We start from the raw sequence: 17,498 nt of genomic DNA on the forward strand, positions 1-17,498 counted from the left end.
TTTTATGGAGTCTCGCTGTGTCGCCCAGGCTGGAGTGCAGTGGTGCAATGTCAGTTCACTACAACCTCCACCTCCCGGGTTCAAGCTGTTCTCTTGCCTCAGCCTCCCAAGGAGCTGGGATTGCAAGCAGGCACCACCATGCCCTGCTAATTTTTGTATTTTTAGTAGAGACGGGGTTTCATTGCGTTGACCAGGCTGGTCTCAAACTCCTGACCTTGTGATCCACCCACTTTTGGCTCCCAAAGTGCTGGGATTACAGGGTGAGCCACTGTGCCCAGCCAAATGTACTTTAATTTAGAAATCCTTCATACTTTTGTAGTCTTTAATTTCTGTCTCTCAGTTTTCATACCTATAAATTAATTTCCTCATAGAATTATGAGAATTAAAAGGTAAGTATGTGTGTGTTTCTGTGCGTCTGTGTGCACGTGTGTGTGTGTGTGTGGTGGAGGGAAGAATAGCAGTAATGACTGGAATAGAGAAAGGATTCAATAAATTGTAGCTATATTTGAACAATGAGTAAAATATATGAGTTTAAGATACTTTGTCTCACAGTTTTAGAAATAAGTGAGCTTTTTTTCCTTTTAGTTAAAATTACATCTCTTAATTTTAGGATGCCTTGTTCTTCCTGAAGGATTTCTTTACAAGTCTTTCTACAGAAGTAGAGCTTCTAATGACTCCAGATCCAGAAGGTATTAAATATGTATAGTTTGAAAAGGCTATACCAAGTACTTGGATTGATATTGATTATTATGGGGTTTTTTGAGAATGTACTAAAATATTTATTCCCACTTAAGTAAATGTGTTCGGTGTTGATTTTTGCAAATGCTGTTTATATAAAAGTAATAATTTAAAAGGTGAAAGCAAATTTTCTCTGTAACAGAATTGTATTTTGATTAGATAAAATATAGGAAAACAAATTAGATCAAGATTGATTTAAATGGTTGCTCAGAAGAAGCGTACCTAATTTTTCAAACGTGCACATTACATTTTCAGTTAAAAAGTCTCCTGGAGCTGATGTCACCTGCACTTTGCCAAGGCATTTGAGTACCTCAAAGGAGCCAAATCTAGTTATTTCTTTCCCTGGGCCAAAACAACCTTCTCAAAGTGATAGTGCCAATTCAGTGGAAGTGGTTAATGGCATGGAAGAGAAGAACATCTCTGCAGAAGAAGCATCTTTTAGTGATCAGCCTGTGTTTTTTAGGTAACTAATTTAGTTTCGATAACAAATGAAGTTATTTTAGAGTTTTGAGGATTGCTCTGTGATGTGTGTGTGCTGGTAATCATGAAGTTCCCTCAGCTTTTCTTTGCACTGTCAAATTGTCAGCTGGTGTATTTATCTGTATGTGGTCCCCATCTAATTACACCTCCCTCATGTTCACGTAGTAACTGGTTCAAAATTCATCCCTTTCGATTCTCTGGCAGGAATTTCCTTTTCTCCTGGCTGCTGCTTTTCTCCTTCTGTCCCCTCTTTCCAGCACTGTTATGGTGTGTTTGTACCAGCCCAACAGGATATTATCCTTTTGCTCTTCTTCCTTTACATATCTCAACCTGGCTTTGCCTGCTTGCCTCTTCCCTTGTAGGAGTTTTCTACCTATTTTCTCTGTCTGCCTTTACCCATTGTCATGTGTCTTTGCTGACCCTTTCCTCCCTGCTTAGTGGGCACTATTGGGAGACCCAGGTCCCCTGTGCTGCTGTTGTCTGCTGTGACTGCTGCCCAGAGGCTCAGCCAGCTGGAGCACAGCACACTGGAGTTTCCTTATTTTCAGACCTGTTCACTCTTCTCATCTGCTTTCTTTTCCAACCCTTGATGGTAGGGATGGTGGCTTGGCCCTATGGGAAAGAGAAGGGACCGAAGACCAATGCCCCCTTGTTATGAGGCGCAGTCAACGTCTTCCCTGATTTTCTGTGCTGCTTTCTCACACATCCCGGGTTCCTGATTTCTCTCTGTCTTTTCCTCTAGGTTCTGAAGTTAGACTTTAGATATGGGCCAAAGTCAGTAGTATTACTACTGGAAAAGGTTGTCACATTTTAAATACTTTGCACAGTGACAAAAATAGAGAAAAATGGAATATGATAATTGGAAACATCTTGGAATAGATGATTTCTGGTGGTTCTAAATCTTTCCACCACCAAAGAAGGACCTTTTAAAATTAATTTCCCACATTGATCCTTTTATTTTGACAAAAACGTATATCTTAAGTGATAATTTCCATTCTTATTTTATATTATTCACATATAAACTGCCAATTTGGTTTCGGTAAACATAGGCCTGAAAGCAAAGAAATTTACCTTTTTCCTTTTTTTAGCCAAAAGAAGTAGAGTTACTCATTTATTTAGGTTTAAAAAGTACACAACCCCTGTACTTACTTAGGTAAATGTTTATTTTTTTATTAGACTATTTCAAATATTGAGAATAGCGTATAGATTTTCATTTGTAGTCTCAAAAGCTCCTATCAGTGCTATAGTCTAAATTATACACCTTACAAATGAGGAAGAGAATGCCCAGAGAGGTGAGCTGACTTGCTCAAGACCACATAGTTAGTGGCCAAGGCATGGCTAGAATGCAGGTCTTCTTATCCCTAATCCAGAAAATTCAGTACAGGTTTTAGTAATGCCACGAGAGCCCTGTTCCTCCCCATAAGCAGTTCTTCTTCAAAAATATTTTTTGAGCACTTAACTGTATGCAAGGTTTTGATCTAGGCACAAATGAACAAAGTAGAAAAAATATTTTATTTAATTGAATTTACAAATTGAGATTACAAATAATTAAAAGAATTGGTTTGTCCTATTATATATGCCATGGAGAAAAAAAAAAAGAGTAGGAAAGGAGAGTATTGAGATGGTACTGGCCAGACAGCCAAGTGGAGCTGAGGATTCAGGGGGTGGGTATGACCTGGGGGTCCCAGGCTTCTTGTAGTAATTGGTGTAAATATAACATCTCCATTTTGTTGTTAGGTGAAGTGGACTTTTGTGAGATGGCTTAGGATGTAACTACCAACATTAATTCTGTGGGGAAAACTGTGTTTGAAGTTTCAAACACTGTTTGTAGCCAACGTGTGGAAGCCAGCTCATTGTGTTAGATGTGTACCATCAGTGTACAACCAGCCCTCTATATCTACAAATTCCACATCTGAGATTCAACCAGAATATTAATAAAAATAACAATAAAAATACAAATAAAACATATAAAAACGATTTGCTAGCATTTACATTGTATTAGATATTGTAAGTAATCTAGAAATGATTTAGAGTATATGAGAGGATGTGTGTGGGTTATATGCAAATACTATCTCATTTTATATAAGGGACTTGAATGTCAAGGGGTTTGGTATCTACAGGGGTCCTGGAACCAACCCACTTCAGAAACCAAGGGACAACTGTATAATTATAACTTTTTTTCTCACACCATTCCCTATATTTGTTTGTCAATATTCTGTTTACTTAGAAACATTAATTTCAAGGATTCTCACAAAATTTAACAATGTAGGTGGCATTTTAACAATTTCTGAAGACCGAGCGGCAGAGAGTTTAAGTGACTTGCCGACAGTTGCATCTCATAGATGAACCGGGGTTCATGTCAGGTTTTCTGGCTCCTTTCACCAGGGAGTCAAAATAATTCCTTACCTCTTTTCTTTATATTTCTTGGTAAATGACTATGTGGTTTAATCTTGAAGTTTACTTTTATTAATTTATTCTTTGAATGAATTGAAAATATATATAAGAATACATTTTTGTAAGTGTACATTATTTCATAAACTGAGAAAAAGTTTTATATTTTATTTTGCTATCTTTTATTTTTATTTTCCCACACTATACCGACGTAACTAAAAAAAGCTTTTTGTGAGAAATGCAAATATAATAATATATGAGACAATTAACATCTGCTTAATTGTTATATTAAGAAAAGATAGAGCTAAAAGCCATTCTCTTTAGTTTTTAAGATATTTACATTATTTATTTTGTGGTTTTGTTTTTCTCTAATTGAACAAATTAATTTATCTCTAATTTCACCTATTAGTAATGGTAAATGTAAATAACTCTTCTCCTTCCTTTATCTTCAGAGAATTTAGATTCACGTCAGAAGTTCCCATTCGACTTGATTATCATGGCAAACATGTATCAATGGATCAGGTTGGGAAACTCCAAATATACTCTACAAAATTATCTTATCTGTTTTTCTAATGAACTTTTTTTTTTTTAACTTTGTTTTGTCATAGTTTATATATATGTTTGAAATGAAGTGCAAAGTTTTTGAATTTAATTGTTTTTAAAGTAAGTATTTATTTAAGTACCATGAATAAAATTTGGTATAAATTGGATCACACGTATTGTATATATTTTTGCTGTAAATATTTTAAGTCTTTTAGTATCAGTAATGATTACCGCCTTGACTTTCAAAATAACAATGCTTTTAGATGTTGAGTCTTAATTTACAGGTTAATTTGGCCTTTTTTTAATTTCAAAGGGTACACTAGCTGGGATTTTGATTGGTCTGGCTCAGTTAAACTGCTCTGAACTAAAGCTGAAGAGGCTTTCCTATCGACATGGGTAAGTAAACTTATTTGAAGCATTAAGTGAAGTACCAAAATTAGTGTACAACAAATTTAAAAACTGAATTTTCTTAGCAAGCATACACAGTTTTATGATATTTTATTTAGAGAGCTCATTTTTAGAGGACTCTTACAGGTTTAGGCACTGATTTCTGAGGGATTTGAAGTAGTTTGAACAGAGTAGTATTTGGAAAAAACAGTTGTAGTTTAGGATATTTTAAATAGTTTTCTAAGGTTGTAAATTAGCTTATTCAGTGGAAAGATTGGAAGTTCACAAGGTGGTAGTGGTTCTTAGTAGCAATTATTGGCAATTTAGAGACTTTGGGTTAATCCTGTGCCAGAGCCTTAGATGTTCAAGAAATAAGAACAGTGGAAAAACACACTTACATGTATTACCTGAGTCTTGTAGAAATTATTAACATTAGAATTGGATTTTATATTTATGTGTGTGCGTGTGTGTATGTATGCACATATATATTTAGAGAAATTTGGGTTGTGAGTTAAATGGACGATTTAGGTTTCTTTTTAATTTGAAAAATGTTTACCAGTTTTTGAAGCATCTGTAGTATTTGTCTTTATAATTTGTAGATTTTGTTTGAAGCAAAAAAAACAAAAACAAAAACAAAAAAACCCTCAAATGAATCTATGTCTAGAAATGTATTTCTCCTTTTGACATACTAATAATAATTTCTCTAGTTTACTAGGTGTTGACAAATTATTCTCATATGCAATCACTGAGTGGCTTAATGACATTAAGAAGAACCAGCTACCGGGAATCCTGGGAGGTGTTGGACCTATGCATTCACTAGTACAATTAGGTGAGTTTTCTTTTTTTAAGTAGATAAGTTATTTTTTTAGATCAGTAATTTTTTTTTTTTTTTTTTTAAGACGGGGCTTTGCTCTTGTTGCCCAGGCTGGAATGCAATGGCGTATTCTCGGCTCACCGCAACCTCCACCTCCTGGGTTCAAGCGATTCTCCCGTGTCAGCCTCCCGAGTAGCTGGGATTACAGGCATGTGCCTCCACGTCTGGCTAATTTTTTGTATTTTTAGTAGAGACGGGGTTTCACCATGTTGGCCAGGCTGGTCTCGATCTCTACCTCGTGATCCACCTGCCTCGGCCTCCCAAAGTGTTGGGATTACAGGCGTGAGCCACTGCGCCTGGCCTAGATCAGTAATTCTTATCTCTTTGAGAATTTATGTGAGGACCATTAGTCTAGAAAACTTACATATGTACTCGTACACACACAACTTTGCCTCCAGTTTTAGGAGTTAAAAACCCCAGGGTTAGAATGATAGAAAAATCTGAACTCCAGCACTGATGTTGATTTTGTGTTGACTGTTCTAGTGCAAGGCCTAAAGGACTTGGTCTGGCTACCCATAGAGCAGTACCGGAAGGATGGCCGCATCGTCAGAGGGCTTCAGAGAGGTGCTGCTTCCTTTGGGACCTCCACAGCAATGGCTGCTCTAGAACTCACAAACAGAATGGTTCAAACTATACAGGTATCTCTCCTTAGACTGCCTTAGACTAGACAAAGAAGAGCCACTGTGAAATGGTTGGGTCCTTTTGTTTTTAAGACAATACTGTGAAAATATAAAATGTTGTGAGTAGATACTTTTATTTGTAATGATTTAATGTCATGCTTGTTTTATTGCTTAAATGTTTAGTGTTAAGTAATTGGAATAAAGCAGTGGAAAACAGTGTCAGATTTGTTTGCCTGTTTCAGGTAAATGGTAAACATTAAGTTAGCAAAGGATTATTTTATCACATTTATATGAAAGGATCATAAGTTTTTTAAAGAAGGCATTATAGATTAAATGAAGTATTAAAGGTCATTCTAGTAAGCATTAAGCTCCATAGACAGATGTGGAAAGGTTGAATATTCTCAGTGAACAGGGGAGGGGCTAAAAAAGTTAGCTCAATCCAGGTGTTCTTAATTTATACTTTTATGTTCTTGTTATAAGTCATCAGTTCTTGTGGTGAAGAATTCAGATATGCAGAAGTGTCTTCATCAGGGCTTGTGAGTCCCTCTGCTCTTCTTCCCTCCCTGTAGGAAGTGCTCTGCTGGTCTGTAACTTTTCAGACTTTCTTCTGATTCATTTCTTCCTTTTGACAAAATGATCCAGGCAGCTGCAGAGACTGCTTATGACATGGTGTCTCCTGGTACCCTTTCTATCGAGCCCAAGAAGACCAAAAGATTTCCTCATCACCGGTTAGCCCACCAGCCAGTAGACCTGCGGGAAGGTGTGGCCAAGGCCTACAGTGTTGTGAAAGAGGTAACTGAATACTTGGGTGGACACATCAGAACCTGCCTGCATGCTCTCCCAACCTTCACCACCTAAAGAGCGTTTAATGACTTAAATTTATTCTGTAGAAATCCCTGGGAGTGGAATGGGAACTGCTGCTAATAACATGTGCCCATATCTGTGTGAGGTGACAGAAAAGGACCAGTCTTGGACTAGTAGTCTTACATGAAGACTAGTGATTGCTCGGGTGGATGGATTATCTCTCCTTACCTGCAGAAGCACTCAGGGAGTGATAGAAACAGAAGCCATGTGTTCAATCTCTAGGTTTAACACATTTATACTCTGCGCTGCTTACCTCAGATTTGCTTAAGAGCCAGAACTTTTCAGATGAATGTCCCACCCTGATCCCATTCCTGTGCCTTTACTATGCTGAAGGTGGAACATATGTTTTTTTGTACAAGTTTCTATAGTTTTATTATACAAGCATGTATTCATAAGCAAAATATACTAGTGTTTATATTTTAAAAGTTTCCATAAATGGTGTTATGTGTCTCATTCTGCAACTTATTTCTGTCGAGATAGATCTATGTTAATCCTAATCCATGTAGGTCTAATTTCAACAGTTTTATGGTATTTTACTGTATGAATATACCATAATTTATTTATTTTCTTGTTGGTGGACATTCAGTTTCCCTTTTTTCCCCTAAAACACCACTATGGGGAGTGCTCATGTAACTGTCTTTTTGTTCTTATATACAAGAAATTCTTTAGGGTGGAATTGGGGAGTAACTGTTGGAATCTCGACATTTGTTAAGCATTGCTGAATGGCATCACAGCTGTGCCAGTGAACCCTGTTTTTTTCCTGGGTGTTGTCAGGGGCATTTCCTGGCATACTCTTTTTGACATTCTTTTTAATATGACCAAAGAGAGCTTGAGGCCCTTTTACTTAAGATTTGTGTTTTAGGATTTTGTGAAAGATATTTTTCTCAGTCATATTCTGACAGCAGTCAGACGTGCCTAGGATGGTCTTTTACCTGAGAAAAGTAGCCTCTGTGGTCCCGAATTGTGAGAAGTCCACGGAGGTAGGGCCCCAAGAAATGTATTAGTGGATAAATAAAGGTAAGACCAATGGTCAGCTTTGAAAAAAAGATTCACTGGGGAGAATAAAAAGAGATAATTGCCAGTCAGACCTGCTCCTACAGATGTCAGGATTGGGCCAGCTATCAATAGGTTAAAATTAGATCTGTGAAGTGGACCATAGGGTTGGTAAGAGTAGTGAACAGTGAGATGTAATAGCACTTTGATATTTAGCAATTGGTGAAATGGTTGCTGTATTTAATCTATATTCATTTTGAAATAAATGTGTGCTTACTTTGTGCCAAATGTATGGTAATCACCATGAGAGATAAGCGATATTCCTAATTTACAGATGAGGAAACAGGTTCCACCAGACAGTGGCCTCCCCCAAGTACCATAGTGGGAAGGGAGTGGAGCCAGGCTTGGAGCTGAGTATTTGGGTCTGAAGTTTAGTTATTTTTCTCTAAGCTGTCAATAGGAAGAATGAGGGAAGGGAGGGTGAGATTAATTAAATGTGGATTGAGATGGTGGGATGTACTTGTTTGGACTTACTCAGGATTGTCTATTAAAGTTTTTAAAAAATAGTTCCTAGTGGTGATTGGTCTTTCTTTTCCATTTTAGATGTCAGTAAGTCAAAGATGAAGAGCAAATGCCTTGTGTGTGTCATAGATAGGCTGATCTTTTAGAAGGGGGTCGGCAGACTAGGCTTCAGGGCAGACCTGGCCATGCCTCTTCTGTATGGGCTCTTAAGCTAATAATAATGGTGCTTACAATTTTAAAGGATTGTAAAACAAAAACAAAAAATAAATGACAGAGCCCATGGCCCATAAATACCTTCTATGTGGCCCTTACAGAAAAAGTATGTCAACCCCTTCTTACATAGTTCTATTTGGTGATGGTCAGGCACTTATGAGGGTGGCAGTAGGAATTACTTATTGAACACTTACTGTCTTCCAAACTATGTCAAGGTTTTGAGATTTAATTCTAAGAATCACCATAGGAGGAAGGCAGCATTTTAATTCCCTGTTTAAATGACTTATCCAAGGTCACACAGCTAAACAATAGGGCTGAGATTGGAATTTACTTCTGTTGTCTGCGAATGTAGTGGTGGTCGGCCTCATACTGTACTCACCTACTGCTGTTTATTGTGGGTGGAATAGGGAGGAGAGCTGGTGGAGAGGGGAAGGAGATGGTACAGGGAATGTACAAATTGGAAACATTTTCTTTGTTGTGCTCATGGTTTCTCTTATTGGCTGTTATCCTCTAGATTTTAAAGTCTCACTTACATTTCTTTGAGTTTTTCTGCATGTCCTTTTTTTTTTCTTGCTCCATGGTATTACATATTTTTGCCAAATGCACTGGGTAGATAGGACGCTCTTGTTAACTTGCCAAAATGATGGCTAGATTCTGGGTTAGGACAGCGTTCTTGATTTCTCTGGAGAACCCAAAGTTCCTTTATTCTGTCCCCATCACTGAAGCTGTCACGATGGAATGTTGCTTTGAGTTTCCTAGGGATTTCTGAGTTAGATAAATGGTAGAGAAGAAGTCATGTGAAGTTTTTCCTGCATTGGTTTGACCTACACGTTTGTATACTCAGCTTCAAAGCTTAGCAGTCATTACTAGCATAGGGAGTGAGTAAACAGAATGAAAGCTTAGCAGTCATTATTTTATTGTTATATGTTGTAAGAAAGATGGAAAATGCTACTGAAGTTTTGTTGAGAATTATTAAACATGTGCCCGCTTTTTGTTCTCAGAATTCTCTATTTAATCTGCTTTTTATCTTAGTTGAATTTTCCATTTTTTTCCTAATACATAACCAGTAATTTAAAACAAATTAAGTAATTTCTCAGAGTTTAGTAGAATTAAGTGTTCTTATGTTGAATCAAAGGGAACTGTCACCATATTTCTTTAGTGAGTATATTTATTCAGAAAGCTTTGTTTACCAAGTTTGATTTAACTGGAGTGATTAATAATACCAGCAAAGCTCATATTTCTGTCTTCCCAATGTGAAATGGTTGCTGTACATTTTCCACACACTAGTGTCACAGCAAAATACTAAATCATAATTGCCTCTTTCCCTTATAATTAGAATTCTGTCACTAAAAGTAATAATCCTGGGTTATCTAAAAGCATGGTATTTTTTTGGTCTGGTTACAAACATAATGTTGGTTACCTGCACTAAAAGTGCGTACTGCAGGATAGCTAGGGAGTTTTCTGACCAGAGTTTGTTCACTGCTGTCCTCTCCCCAACCTCCCACCTCTGTGCAGGGAATCACAGACACGGCTCAGACCATTTATGAAACTGCAGCTCGAGAACATGAGAATAGAGGGGTGACTGGTGCCGTTGGTGAGGTTCTGCGCCAGATTCCTCCAGCGGTGGTGAAACCTCTGATTGTTGCCACAGAAGCAACGTCAAACGTGCTGGGTGGCATGAGAAACCAAATTAGGCCAGATGTCCGGCAAGACGAGTCACAGAAATGGCGCCACGGGGAGGACTGATGGCTCAGACCTGACTGCGTGAAGATAAGGAGAGTGGAACCAGGAGCTCAGTGTCCCGACAGCAGCTTCGGAGGAAGCTCGTTTAATTTTATTGTGCTCATCTCAGGAACAAAAGCATTTTTTAGTTAAATGATTTAATGTCAAAACAACATGCAACCAAAAGCTTGTGACATTTAGGGCTGGTTGATACTTGCCTATAGGAATGTTTGGTGGCTGGTGTCAAAGGTCCTTAAAGCATTTGCTGCCAAGTTAGTGGAAGGCTCACTTTTGTTAAGATGACTGTAATTCTCCTTGTTACCTACGAGTGATCATTGGAAGCCTCCTTCTAACACTGTTTGTGTAGCTCTATGGAGTTGAATTTTCTTAAGGTTTAAAAAGAATCACAGCTTCAAAACTTTAATTGAAAATGAGAGACAGGAGCCACAGGGGAAGCAAAGCAAATAGGATTCTCAATATAAATATCAGTGTGGAAAAATAACCTATTCTGTTGAATTTAGTGTTCCTCAACTTGAGAACAACATTATTTCCATTTACTCTGAAAATCCTTCTGGGGATTTGAGAAAGTGAATGTTGCAGACGTGTTCTGTTGTGTTGCACTTTATCCTGTGTGTGTGTGTATGTGTTTTTACATAAATTCAAGTTGTGTGCTATATTTCTTGTATAATTTACAAAGTTACACAAATATAAAGAGCAGTAAACTTGTCTGAAATTTTTTGGCAAAGGAAGGTACCTTAAATGTAATAGTTTCCTTTAAGAGTACAGGAAAACGTGCATTCTCTAATGAAGTGGGGCCCATGTAATTGTTTATATGTTCAGTTTTAAGCAGGTATCATGCAGGCTTGTTAGGAATGTATGGAAGGGGAGATTGGAAGTGGTTTTTACTATTTTAAAAATAAAGAAAAATTCTTCAAATATGCCCTAGTCAACTATTTCAACGTACCATTTTTACTTGGTAAACAGTGTACATTTTGATAACCTATCAGGAACGAATAAAGTATTTTTATTTAAAGGTGATACTGTTTTATGCTTCCATGAATATTTTGCTTTGCTTAGAGCATATTCGTAGTTGCAGTACTATGATTCACCACAAGATAACTGGGAACACTTTCTCAAAATTGATTTTGGGTAGTATCAGGTAAATCATTACCAAGGAGTGAGAGGGAACTTGTTTTCAGTCCTGACTTTAGACTGATCCAGCAGAAGGAAAGGTGGAACTCTGTATTTATTCACTGTTTAAAGTTGCGTGATGTGATTTCCTGTTTCTAAAGTTGAGAGAATATCACTGAATTTGGATTTCAAAAATGCATTTCAATTTGGGGCTTGGAAAATGGAGTCACATCAATTTCATTCTCTAAATTTTCTAATCAGGAAAGCAATGTAAACCAAAAATCAGAATGTTTAGAATTTATAAAAATGGGATGATATAGCTTTTAATTTTAGTTTCCTTTTCACTGCCAAAAAACTTAAAAAGGCAACAGCGTAACCACCTGTGTAAGCACTGTGGGACCATGTGTTACTCAGTTCTGGTAGAGCCTGGTCCTGGTGACATGCTGACAGGAAGGAGTGCTGTGTTACTGGGAGGGCCTCTGGCTGTGGGGTGTGTTCTGACCCCACTTAGGCTCCAGCTTTCTCCATTTACCCTTAATAAGGAAACTTGCTATTGGTGTTACCAGTTATGATGAATCAAACTGGAAAATACTTGATCAAACTTAAAATTGTAAAATCTCTAACTTTTAAATATACTTTCCAAGGTTATACTTAAGTTCAGTTAAATACAGTATAACATACAGTATAAAATAAATTATTCTCTCCTTTGCACCCTGTGTTGCGAACAAATTAAGTTTACAAATCTCATTTAAACATATATCTTTGTAATGTAACCTCTGTGGTTCTTTCTCTGTTCTTCCCTTCTGCACCTGCTGTTGATATAATCATCATTTTGGGAACAGAAACGTTGTGTCTCAGAAATATCCATTGTCAGTTCAGCCAAGATGTTCTTTACCTGAGATTCTGTAAAGATGTTTACTATCTGTATCTGAACACTTCTATATTATTAGATGTCCTTAATTTTTTTCTTTTTTACAAGTGTCTTTCTGAACTTTCATGTTGTGATGACATAGTAGAAAGAGTTTGGCTAGAATTCGTGGTTTGCCAGATCTGCAGCTTACCAAACAGATGACTTGGCCAGAACACCTGATCTCTGTAGGCCTCAGCATCCCGCCTGGTAAATGGAGGGGTTTTTACGGCAAAGCCCAAGGGGGGTTTTGGATGATTAGGCCATGTGTATGTGTGAGGATGACAGCATGGGGCATCATGCTTTGTATAGAGCCTCATACCACTGAGCCTTGTCCAGTGAGAGTCCTCTCTCTGGTGACATCACACACGGAGCAGCCAGGGACCTTAGATCTCTCAGAGCAATACCTTTCTCAGCTGCCACTGTGCCTGCATGGTTGGATTTGGTGTCATGCTTCTGCCTGGAGTAGACTGCGCATGTCCACCAGTGATACGCTGAGTCCTTACAGTTTTTCCCCCATGGAGTCCCATCAGCAGCTCCATCGAGATCTGTTAGCAAGTTGTAGGACCCCACAGTGTTCTGACACGTTAAGACCATCTTACATCACAAGTAGAGAGGCAGCTGCAGCCACAGCCATGTCTTCTTGAATGGAGCTAACTTGTTACCCCCTGTTTTCCCTTCCTGTCTGCCCACCACTGAAGATTGCCTTTTAGGTAGACAACACTCAGTGTTTCTTCTAGACGTCATAGCAATAGACTTTCACTGTCATGAAGTTGGGGTACGATTTGGATTCTCACTTAAGTACATATATTTATCAATATTTTTATAAGGCAAAGTTCACTTAAAAAATCTTTCCAAGTAGCAGCGTGGCTAAGATGGCAAAATACTAAAAACTACTGTTTCCTGCTGCTGACGTGTCACTTTTCAAGCTGATTGAAATATTTCCGGCTTTTAGGGCATCACTTTTTAACCATCTCCTTTAAAAACAGTGTTCTGTAGGTTTAGTGCCTTTGCTCAGTCCCAAAAAAGTCCAGGCAACTGCGTCTGCCCCTACAGAGGCTGCTCATCCAGAGGCTGTGCCGCTTCCACCGGCACGCAGGCAGCAGGGGAGCCGAGTTCTAAAGCAGCGGCTTAAAATGAGGATTCCGCATATGGTTTCAGGATTGACTAATCATTATCTTAACATTAACTCAGATTTTCGATGTGTAGAGAGCTGTGTTACTTGGCTTCAGAGAGATCACTCCGCTTTGCTTTGCTTGAGAGTTCTTGCACCTGCATCCTCAGAACTGTGGGGTGAGGTGGGCTCTGATGAGTGCTCCTCTTCTCTGTTTCCCTTTGCTACTTCGTGACCTATTTAAGACTTTAGAGAGAATATCCATCAAGTTCTTTTCTCCATCAAGTCCCTTCAAAGGAAGGGACTCTGCAAACACAAAGTGATATTCTTTTGTATTTGCAAATGCATCAGCTGGACATACCAATTGGTATCAAACAGAATAAAATCAAATATAATTTTTTCAGTGTTAGGTTAAAAAGGAATATTATTTGTATAGTTTGTAGATAATGAAGGAAAAAGATTTCATTGCAGGAGATCTTACTTTTGTTTACTGGAAGATAGAGTCACTCTTTTCATATAAGACAAATAGTGCTTTAATGCCAACTTATTTGTATCTCTACCTTGTCAGGACTGTGCTAGGCACGCTGCCCCCTTGAATAGACGTTATATGCACAGTTGCAAGTCAGCCAATTTTGTTTTTATTCAGAAGTTATTTTCCTCTCATGATAGTGCCTGTAAATCACAGATACAAAAAGCATCCGACACACTACCCTGATAGACTTCTTTGGGGATGAGAAATGTGAGTCTGAACAACTCAGAGTTTGAAATGCCAGCATTTTTGGTAAACGTAGGTGTTAGAGGTGTATTTTGCTGCCCTACAACAATTGTTGGGCCCTTGGTTTCAAGCATGTTGCCTCATAGGAAGCACTAGAGTGCCGTCTGCTGTATTTCAAGAGATGGTAAATGTCATCTCAGCTGGCTCAGTTATATCTCTAATGACCCAGGTAGAAGCCCCTCCCTCTTAAAAAATGTTTACTTTGCTGTTTCACATGTATTTTGTGTATACAAAATGGCAGCTTCCAATTTCTAGCTGGATTTGTCTTGCACTGTTTGTATAACTTGCTGGTCACCCAGGACTATTTGCTTTTTCATTGAGAAATTCAGGAGCGGTGTCTAGTTCAGCTTTCATGTTGATCCATCCTGACTTATTGTAGACATTGAATTTATCACACCACAAGTAAAAGAACATATATGTATTGACTGTCTTTGCTAAGTTTCCTAATTTTTCCTAATTATGGTAATTATGGATGTGAATAAGAATACTGATATTGTATAAGTATTTTTGTTGTACCTTGTTAATGTGACTATTTAAATAATATAAAAATACGAATACTCTTGAAGAGAATTAAAATATTTACTCTTTGGATTTTGCTTTAAACACTCTTGCCATTCACCAAGAAGTGTTCCCAAAACGTGGGTAAAATACTTTTTGGGGTGGGATGTCCATCTGCTTCCAACCTCGTAATAGGGAAATGAGGCTCCTATGCCCCTGGTGCTTCTCATAGCCAGTCTTGGGTCTGTCTGCTGCTGATTTCTGCGCTGTATGGAGTATTAACAGTTCTTCCCTCCCTGCTTTGAATATTAGGCCCTCTGTTAATTATCTTACCTCTGCAGTACGGACTTGTGGCAAACAAGTCCCCTAGTTTTGGCCTCACAAACCTGATAACTATTTGGAGGAATATTTTTACTTATGAAGGGAATATTTAAAAGACACTTATTATTTTTATTTTATTTTTATTATTTTTTTTTGGATGGAGTTTTGCACTTGTTGCCCAGGCTGGAGTGCAATGGAGCAATCTCACTCACTGCAGCCTCTGCCTCCTGGGTTCAAGCGATTCTCCTGCCTCAGCCTCCCAAGTAGCTGGGATTACAGGCGTCCGCCACCATGCCTGGCTACTTTTTTGTGTTTTTAGTAGAGACAGGGTTTCACCATGTTGGCCAGACTGCTCTCGAACTCCTGACCCCAGGTGATCTGCCTGCCTCTTCCTCCCAAAGTGCTGGGATTACAGGTATGAGCCACTGTGCCCGGCTAGACATAAAGACAAATTACTTTAAAAGGTGGTGTGACAGATGTCACTATATATCCACTTTGAACAATTAGGAAAAAATGACAAGTCACACTTAACACGTGGCTCTTGAAGAGAGGGAAAGGGACAATTGTGAGAGGCTCACTGTGTGCCAGGTATCCTGGTGTATTCTTTTTATAATCTCGCAGCCCCTGCTTGAGAGGCAGTAACTAGAGTCCCTGTTTTCCAGAGGAGGAGACGGGTTCAGAGAGGTCAAGAAACTTGCTCACTGTTCCATGGTTTGACTCCCAGACCTCTTGCTCTTCCCGGGACTTCATTTAAGAACAGCTTCGAGCAGTTATCTAAATTAGCAGAACCTCTTCACTAATTGGGAAACCACAGAATTTTGCTAGAGGATTGAGATTAAAGGCTCTTAGAATATTTGAGCAAGAAAATGCACTTGGTCTCCTCCTGGCGCCTCCAGCCCTTCTTCCCTCTCCTGGCTGTGCTTAGCCACCCTATCGGTTTGGTTCTGCATGCCTGTGAGCAGGAATTAGCGCCACCTGCAATATTTCTTTCTTTAAATGCTGCAACACCGGCCACAGTCAACACCGATTAAGGCAAAATCTCAGCGTGTGGCTCAAGCAGGGGTTCTCCACCTCAGCACTTGACATTTGGGACCAGCCTATGTATTGCAGGATGCAGGGGACGTTGCCAACCCCCACCCCATGCCGGCCTCTGGCCACTGGATGCCAGGCACAAAGTCCCCTCTCCCAGTTGCGACAACCAAAGATGTCTCCAGACATGGCCAAATATGCCAAGTATGACAAAAATCCCGTTAAAAATCCAGTGGGCTAAGAGCTCCCCTGAGAAAAACCATGCACAGCCTGGGGCAAGACCAAGTGCCGTGGCCACCCCACTCGGGTGCTCCCTCTGGATCTCCGCCTGCTCCTGCATCTCAGCGCAGAGGCTCCACTTGCAGGCAGGCCTGGCCACCCTCCCTTCCTCTCTCTTTCCCACCACAGCATGCTCTCCTTTTCTTTGTCAAACTTTGCAGCACAGTCATCTAGTCCTGTCTGCAGTTGAGGAAGCCGAAGCCCAGAGCGGGGAAATTCTTTGCCCAAGATCACATGATCACTACTTACAGGCGTCCTTTATTCAATGTAAGCTCACGTTTTCTTGATTTTAGCAATACTTGTGATAACTTTTAAAGTAAAAATATATATAAAATAAAAGCTCAACATTGATTGAATGTTTCCTATGTGGCAACTCCTCTGCTCAGCACTCGACAACACTCAGCTACTGTGGCATGGTTCCCAAACTTGTCTGCACATTAGTCTCCTGGGGAGCTTTAAAAATACACCCCAGGGATTGGGATTTAGCTGGTCTTTGGTGTGGCCTAGGCTTTGGCATTTTTGAGAGATCCCCTGGTTCTTCTCATGTGCAGACAAGTTCTGAGACCCAGTGCATTACACTGCCCTGCCCCATTCACCAGGGTAGGGTGACATTCACATTTGCTGTCATTATCGACAATGTAGCATTCACATTCAGTGTCAGCCAGGGGCCCAGCAAGAGACATGACCACTCCCTGTGATGGGCAGGTGCTAGGAAGGAAATACTCAGCACATGGTGGGCAGCACAGGGTAAAGGAAGCCCACAGGCACCCCGTGGCTGTCTCTGAGCCAAGTGAAGACTTGATAGCTCTTCTTTAATCCACTTTCAGCTCTGGGCCTGCCCTGGCCTCAAAGTCATGTGAGCCAATGGCTGTTTCTCACCTTTTGTGTCTCTCCTGGTGGGAATGGGAATAGGATACCCCTCTGTCTTCATCCCATCTCTCAAGAGACTGAAGCAACACCAGGCACAGCTGCAGTCCTGAAAAGACTAAGGGAGTGAATCCCAGAACTTACAGCTGAAAGAGGGGCTGCCTGACCGGAGCTATGACCCAAGGTGGAGGGAAGCAGCCAGAGGGATAGATGCCCACCCCCACTTTCCT

The 17,498-nt window shown here is 39.5% G+C and overlaps 1 protein-coding gene across 3 annotated transcripts in view; it reads left to right on the top strand.

The window, feature by feature from the left end:
- The window catches only part of ATG2B (autophagy related 2B), a 90,819-nt gene extending 75,954 nt beyond the window's left edge, over window positions 1-14,865 (top strand). For all 3 annotated transcript variants that reach the window (XM_017528175.2, XM_017528176.2, XM_037738348.1), the window contains exons 35-42: window positions 611-689; window positions 994-1,201; window positions 4,062-4,131; window positions 4,466-4,548; window positions 5,247-5,368; window positions 5,897-6,051; window positions 6,676-6,825; window positions 10,141-14,865. In XM_017528175.2, coding sequence (XP_017383664.1) covers window positions 611-689; window positions 994-1,201; window positions 4,062-4,131; window positions 4,466-4,548; window positions 5,247-5,368; window positions 5,897-6,051; window positions 6,676-6,825; window positions 10,141-10,371 — 1,098 coding nt within the window. In that variant the 3' untranslated portion in view covers window positions 10,372-14,865. The remainder of the gene's footprint in view (window positions 1-610; window positions 690-993; window positions 1,202-4,061; window positions 4,132-4,465; window positions 4,549-5,246; window positions 5,369-5,896; window positions 6,052-6,675; window positions 6,826-10,140) is intronic.
- Window positions 14,866-17,498: the final 2,633 nt, after the last annotated feature.

Source organism: Cebus imitator, unplaced genomic scaffold (genome assembly GCF_001604975.1).
Source record: "Cebus imitator isolate Cc_AM_T3 unplaced genomic scaffold, Cebus_imitator-1.0 Scaffold52, whole genome shotgun sequence".
NCBI lineage: Eukaryota > Metazoa > Chordata > Mammalia > Primates > Cebidae > Cebus > Cebus imitator.